The sequence below is a fragment of the Ciona intestinalis genome, chromosome 5 (genome assembly GCF_000224145.3).
Source record: "Ciona intestinalis chromosome 5, KH, whole genome shotgun sequence".
NCBI classification, from domain to species: domain Eukaryota; kingdom Metazoa; phylum Chordata; class Ascidiacea; order Phlebobranchia; family Cionidae; genus Ciona; species Ciona intestinalis.
The window spans coordinates 6859-14556 of record NC_020170.2 but is presented as its reverse complement, the minus strand read 5'-3'; the positions used below and the strand labels follow the sequence as shown (position 1 = coordinate 14556).

General features: G+C 33.5%; 1 protein-coding gene and 1 long non-coding RNA gene across 7 annotated transcripts in view; one reads left to right on the top strand and one right to left on the bottom strand.

Moving 5' to 3' along the window:
- Positions 1–813, bottom strand: part of LOC101242465 (tetratricopeptide repeat protein 41) — a 22136-nt gene extending 21323 nt beyond the window's left edge. For 4 of the 6 annotated variants that reach the window (XR_003395886.1, XM_009860233.3, XM_026834452.1 and 1 more), the window contains exon 1: positions 7–813. Coding sequence is in view for 3 of the 6 variants with exons in the window: in XM_009860233.3 (XP_009858535.2) it covers positions 7–757 (751 nt within the window). In the remaining 3 variants the exon portion in view is untranslated. The remainder of the gene's footprint in view (positions 1–6) is intronic. The other 2 variants (XM_026834454.1, XM_026834455.1) reach the window with 1 other exon arrangement.
- Positions 814–4760: 3947 nt separating this feature from the next.
- LOC113474247 lies at positions 4761–7139 on the top strand. The gene is made up of 2 exons (XR_003395914.1): positions 4761–4989; positions 6579–7139. It is a non-coding gene; the product is annotated as an uncharacterized LOC113474247 (long non-coding RNA).
- Positions 7140–7698: the final 559 nt, after the last annotated feature.

The window sequence follows — 7698 nt, the reverse complement described above, 5'->3', positions numbered from 1 at the left end:
ACTTACCCATTACTGACGGATGCATCACTGGGCAAAGTTGTGAAATAACTCCTGTCCAATCATGGTAAATTAGGTCGTATAATTCTTCCTTTGTTTTAAAATATTTGACTGGCAATCCTTTATTTACAATTCTTCTTTTTAGGTTGTTCAATTGATCTTGTGCATAAATGCTCTCAGGTTCAAACAGCATTGCTTCATCAGAGACCTCTTCATTGTTCAACATGATTTTGTAACAATCTTTAATGTAGAAGAAACAATGTGGTATACTTTCCAAAAATGCAGCTAATGTTATCTCAAGCTCCATAATGCTGCAGTATTGATATGAAGAATTCATTAGCCATGTATGCCCACGTTGTAATGCAGTTTGTATATTCCGGTCCATCATGGTTTGATTTGCAATCTGTTTGCTTGTCATCGATAACAATTCACCATCAGGTTGTCGGTGTTGCCCGTAGCAGCTACCAATGATGGAGATGAAGAAGGGCTTTGATCTGACGACATCTTCCAGTGCCGTCTTCAGAATATAATCTGAGGATGTCCGGAAATGAACAGATGTTCTACGTGAATCCTCGGGTGCAAAAGAGCATCCTCTCCTGCTGCACCATTCGTTTAATTTTGGAAAAAGAGAAGAATGTAGGAAGTTGAATTCATCTTCTAGATCAACGAAAGTGCTACTGATGTATGGATTGATTATTTTCCATTGAGGTAAACAACTTTTGGATTTTCTTTTAGAAGATTTTATTTCAAACTCCTTCATGGTAAACCAGACATCCACTTCTCTAAACTGACAATAGATGCCTAAAACTCATTTAAGGTATGGTATTATATTCCAGATATTCTGTTGTATTATGCCTAAGAGTTAAATATACAAAAAATATGCCTGGAGTACATGTTTTAGTATCCACAGTTATTAGAGACCAAGTTAAGAAACAGATTGTAAAAAGGAGTCTTGTTTTCCATTGTCCCCACGTCTATGACGTCATGGTCCCCGCCTTATGAATCTCAGGGCATAGCATTTTATCATTGGTGCTGTTTTTTTCGTCTAAATATTGTGTATTTTAAGGAACTAAGCACTTCTGCGAGCAAAAATGACTTTCTACTTACGTTATATCTTACCACAATAATAATCCTCACATAAATAATCAACTTTGATTGAACAGTCGGCCGATTAGAGATAAAAAGACAGTAAATATGAAGTATACCAACCAAAAAACGAACATGTTTAAAATATTAAAATACAAACAAAAATGCATAACATTAACATATACTGGTCTATCTAGCTGCAGTATTGCTGCAAATTGCGGTGATTTTACTTTTTGGGTCACACATTTAACATGTACCAGGCAACGAAACTTACGCTATCTTTGTCAAATTTTTATAATATCCTAGTGAAATTGAGAAAAACAATACTCAGCTTTTTTATTTGATCCTCTCCTAGTATATAATGGTTCTGTAGGTTCGTAGGTATGAGCACATACTATGTTGTTAGTATTAATCGCCAACGTAAAGTAACCTGTTGAATCGCATTGTGCGCTAAAAAAACAGTCAAAATTCTAATTTACTTCACATAAATTGTTAAATTCGTAATTTTAAAACATTTTGTTTTATTACTTATATTTTAAATGTTAAAACCATCGCTTTGCGTGTTTTCTCTGCATCGCTTACAAACACTAAATAAACACAAGCCGACCGTGCATTTGTATTGGCGATTCACGCTCTGTGGGACAAGCGCCATTTCCTGACCTGACGTTGTTAGTTTCTATCTTGGTCGCGAGGAAAATCGCTTCTGTAGCAACCAAAGCCATAGAAAACACACGTTTAACCATAGATATCATATATATATATATGATATCTATGCGTTTAACCACAGAAATAAAAAAGTGTAGAACGCGCAACTTTCCAAAACCGTGATATCAAAGAATACTCTACCGGTAGAGTATTCTTTGGTGATATATTCCTTTTTCTATTCACGTGACCGCCAACTCCGTCCCCGTTTCGCTTGGTCTCCATTGTAAAAGATAGGCGCATGGTAGTTTTAGGAGGTTTAAGCTGTTTATTTTAAAAACTGCACAAACTATTCAAGTTTATTAGGCCAGTTTAGTTATTTGGTAGGTTAACGCTTACAGTTTACCACTTTTTAGGAAATTAAATTATTTAATAATTATAATTAAAAACCTTTAAGCAAACGGTTTGTTAGAAATATTTGTATATTAAAACGGTTTGTTAGAAATATATGTGTAATATTATAACTTTAAATCAAGTCAAAAAGTGAAGAAAAACTACATAAAACGCCCTCGAATCCATTGACTACAATAGTAAACGGGAACGACCCGCAAAAGAGAGAGAATATATCGTGCTCTCTCCTTTGCCGACATTGGAGATGCGCGTTCTATTCTTTTTTATTTCTGTGGGTTTAACCCATAGGGCATAGATATTCAATAGGGGCCCTTTAAGTTCAATCAGAGTCGTATAAACACAGTATTTCTATGGCTCTGAGTTTAATTAGTGCATGTCACACACAGAAATAAAAAAGAGTAGAACGCGCAACTTTCCAAAACCGTGATACATTCTTTTTTCTATTTACGTGACCGCCAACTCCGTCCCCATTTTGCTTGGTCTCCATTGTAAAAGATAAGCGCACAGAGATTTTAGGAGGTTTTAGCTGTTTATTTTAAAAACTACACTAACTTTTCCAGTTTATTAGGCCAGTTTAGTTTTTGGTAGGTTTACGCTTACACTTTAGCGCTTGTTTAGGAACTATTAATTATTTTATATATTTTATTAAACAAACGGTTTGTTAAAAATATATATATATTAGAAAATAGTTATTTTTCCCTATAAACTTAAATTAAGTCAAAAAACGAAGAAAAATTACATAAAACGCCCTGGTTTCCATTGACTACGATAGTAAACGGGTACGAGTCGTGAAAAGAGAGAGTGTATCGCGCTCTCTCCTTTACCGACATTAGAGATGCGCGTTCTATTGTTTTTTATTTCTATGATGCATATCCGCTATGTCCACAATATTCACTATATAGTGGACATAGCGAACATAGTGGACAAAGTGAATCTTGTGGACACAGCGGACATAGTGGACATAGCGGACATAGCGAGCATAGCGAACATAGCGAACATAGCGAACATAGCGAACATAGCGAACATAGCGAACATAGCGAACATAGCGGACATAGCGGACTTAGCGGACATGTAAACATAGTGGACATGCACTAACTAAAGGGACCGCACTAATTTACTGACGCGCGGATGAATGGGTCTAATTTACTGACGCGCGGATTTACAGATGTGCGGATGAATGGGTCTAATTTATTGACGCGCGGATATGCAGATGGTTACGGACAACAACCAAAATACAATAAACGTCCATATCAGTTACAGATGGTGGTATATATGCATTATATAGTTACGAATGGTGGTGTTTATGCATTATATAGCTACAGATGGTGGTATATATGCACTATTTAGTTACTGATGGTGGTATATATAGTCACGGATGGAGGTGTTTATGCATTATATAGTTACGGATGGTGGTATATATAGTTACGGATGATGGTATATATGCATCATATAGTTACGGATGGTGGTATTGTGCACTATATAATAACTGATGGTGGTATATATAGTTACGGATGGTGGTGTTTAAGCATGTATGTAAGTATAACATGTATTTCCTTGAATGCAACATTATTTTAAAATCATAAAATTTTGTTCCAACACGATATTTTTGTTACCAAAACAATACTTTTGTTTTAAAACAATATTTTTTGTTTCGAAAGCTAAAATTTTGTACTGAAAACATTATTTTTATTTTTGAAGACAATATATTTTGTTCCGAAATCAAAATACTTTGTTTCTAGTATATCATGTGTTTTCTTGAATACAACACGTTATTAAAATCCCCATAGTTTTCTTCAAAAAGATCTAATTTTCGAACACAATTTTTAATGTTAAAAATTAGCTGTATTTAGTAAAAATTTGAACAATTCGCTTTATTTAATAAAAAATTCAATTTTTTAGGATCATCCAACTTTGTTTGAAAAAACAGTAGTTTTGTTACATTTTTTTTTGTTTCGAAGACACTATTTTTTGTTACGATAACAAAAATTAAAATCCCCATAATTTTTCCAGAAAACACCTTTTTTTAACGCAATTTATAATGTTTAAAACTTTATTTACTTAAAAATTTGAATAATAAGTTTTGTTTTGGAATTACTAAATTTTGTATCGAAAAAAATACTTTTTGTTACAAAAATAATACCCTTGTTTTAAAACAATATTTCTTGTTACGATACCGAAAAAAATGTTCTGAAACAATATTTTTCTTTCTGATAACATGAATTTTGTTTGGAAACAATATTATTTGTTACAAAAACAATACTATAAACCGAAGCCGGTTTACTGTTATATACCTCTTTCTCTCTTGTTCTACAGAGTCACTATTAGTTTAACCAGTATACTGTGTTTGTATTATGCCTGAATTTACGTCTCTCACTTTGTTTTAGGTTACATCGTCTTTTATGTTAAATAAAGCCAAAGTTATACTATTTGACTTGGTATAAGCTATGCTGTGTTACGACAAATACCGACTGAAACGCGCTTTGTTGATTACTTCTAGTTTGTTTTTGAACGAGCTTAGTGGACCGTTGTGGTAATAGGGTTTATTAATATTATGCTAACTAGTTTAATACGTGCTCACTCATTAGAGCTTAGCTGTTTTTTTAATTTAAACTTTATCTAATTACCGCAACCTAGCGGAAATTTTGCACAGCCTTCTCAGTTCTCCATAGTGGCATCCGTTTCCGCAGAGCTGCTGTGAGATTTTGTAAACATTGTGATTGTATTGTATTATGTTTATTTTTTGTACCAAATTGCGTTTGACACGACCTTAATATGACGTCTAGTGCAGGAATTCCTTCGTCGACGATAAATTATTTGATCGTAACTGCAAATGTTGGTACATTATTTGAAAATGTAAGTTCATTTTTAAGCACCCTACCCCAGTGCCATAGAAAAACCGAGTGGACCAACCCATTGTTACGTAAAAGGCAAACTGAACGCCAATTTATGTCCAATATACCACGGTATAGGGAAAATGCATGTTATCAGTAAATTACAAAAAAACTTGGACCTAAAAACAAGTTTAAAAGTTGTAAAATGTAAAAAACAAGTGTTATTTGTTTTCTACATCAAAAATAGTAAAAACATAGAATTGTAATTGGTTGATAAGTGACACCTAGTCATTAATAGGGGTAGTATTTAAATATATATATATATATAGTATAAACAAATGTTAAATATAAACACAAAGGAAACAAAACCAAAAAGTTTGTTTAAACAGATTGCAAAAGTCACTGCTTTTGCTCTCTCCTAGATACACAAAGGCGACAGTTGGAGTACTTGGTGTTTCCATGACTCTGCCCTAGCCTACAGCCTGTATAATGATGACAAACTTGAAATTTTGGGTAGTGGTGAAGAATCCTGTCACTAGGTTATTTAGCAACGAATCATAACTATTAAAGGGGCATACCAACGAAAAATCAAAATTTGTGTATTGATAGATATGCTCAAATGTGATCTAAAGCTACCATCAAAGTTTCAAAGTACAAAACAGCTTTTAAAAGAAATGAGTTTTAAAACCGCAAATTCAACCGCTGGATTAAAAAAAAAATTGGCCGTGGCGCAATGCATGGGATTTTCCATAAGAAATAATTTCACTCAACTTTGATCGTTTCTAGTTTCTTAAATACCGAAGAAAATTCAAATTTTATTTCTCATTTGGTACACAATGCTTCTTCTTTAAGAATATGGAAAAAATATTGTGAAACATAGACTTTATTGTGTTTTAATTTGCGATTGAACATAGCTACATAATCTGCTGACTCAGCACTTTTTTATCTATTAGTAAATTTTTAACACTTTTTTTATATTAAAATATTATAATGTCCCACTGGTATCTGTTGTACCATTTTCTTTATAAAAAAATCAGTTGTTCGTGTTAAACATTAGATTTGAAAAAATGCTGAGTCAGCATAATCTGGTATGTAGCTAGGTTCAATCGAAAAATTAAAACATAAAAAATGTTAAATTTTTATTTTTTTATATATATTTACAAAGAAGAAGCATTTATTACACCAAATCCAAAATAAAATTGGGTTTTTCTTCAGTAGTTTAGAAACTAGAAATGGTCAAAGTTCAGTGTCTTTTTTTCTTATGGGAAATCCCATGCATTGTCGAAACAGACAAATTTTTTTTTACTCCAGAGGGTTTTTTCATGCGATTTTTTTTAAAAGCTGTATTATTTGAGGAAACTTTGATGGTACCTTTAGGTCACATTTGGACATCTCTATCCATATACAAATTTTCATTTTTTGTTGGTATGCCCATTTAACCCATATACCAAAAGGTTAACTAATTACTCACTAATAACCCAAATGACCAACCTCGTTGTCCACAAGCCTAATATGTAACTCGAAGAATTTTTGTTATTGCAGAAATATGAAAAAATGTTGCGTGTATATTAACATGCAGAATTTATACAACTTTTGTTTCTTCCATTTCAGCCTCTTGGAATTCAAGATGTTTGGATTAAGGAATTTTCTTTGGTAAGTTTCTTTAGTTTAATGCAGGTCGCAACTTTTGAATCATTTTTACAGTGGTTGCGATCCTGGAAATCATAACATTGCGAATTCTAGTGAAAACTGGGGGGGGAGGGGGCAAGATTTAAGTTATATTTTCGGTTATCATAAATTGTATAAGAACTCAGGGCTGTATAGTTACTTGTTTTATGTGCTTGTCCGAAGGACAACCTAATGCATTAGTTTACTTTTTCCAACAAAATTTTTTACTTGTCGCATTGAAATGAACAATGTCTTCAAATGCGGCAACAAAGAACTAGTCTTCTCAAATCTGTTCGGCAGCCAAGCTAAATCTTTGTAACTAAATAACATAGGTTTACTCATGGAAAGAAGAGGGAAGGGAGAGTGTAATACTATGGTTTAACAGCTAGTGCTTTTTAACATGTAAAATAATGAAGTGTTGTGTGAAAAAAATATAAAGATATATGAATTTGTCGATACATCGAACATACGAATTTGTCAATACACCTTGTACTTAACATTTGATATGAACGTTATTTCTCTACTTGTTCTTTCGGACAAGTGTCTAATCAAATTCTCTTGACTCCCAGGTCTCTCCCATAGACCGTTGTTAGTTGTTTAAAATACGATCAGGATATTTGGATAGTCTGTGCTAAAGGTGTCCCATCTTCCCCCACCCTACTATATAGTCAAGTGGGAAAATAAAAAACAGAAAACAAAAACTTGCGATTTTCGCCCTAAGTAATAAATAAAAAAAAAACTTTTTAGTCTGGAGAAACAGTATTCATTAGGGATGTGCCGAGCCGAGCCCGAACTCAAAAGCTCATGCCCGAGCGTCTCCTTTTTTGACGCTCGGCGCTCAGCTGAAATCTGGGCCGAGCGCCGAAGCCTCATATGCTATTGCTATAATGTTGCACGCGAGAGCGAAAAATACTGAAAATGAAAAAAAGTGAAGCTACTAAGAGAAGATAACGAGAACAGTCAGCGTAGCTTCCTTTTTAATTATTTTTCGTTCGTTGTGAATTTGCTCTTTTCGCAAGTAACGAATCGCAACGTTAGTGAAATTGCCCGTATGGAATTACAA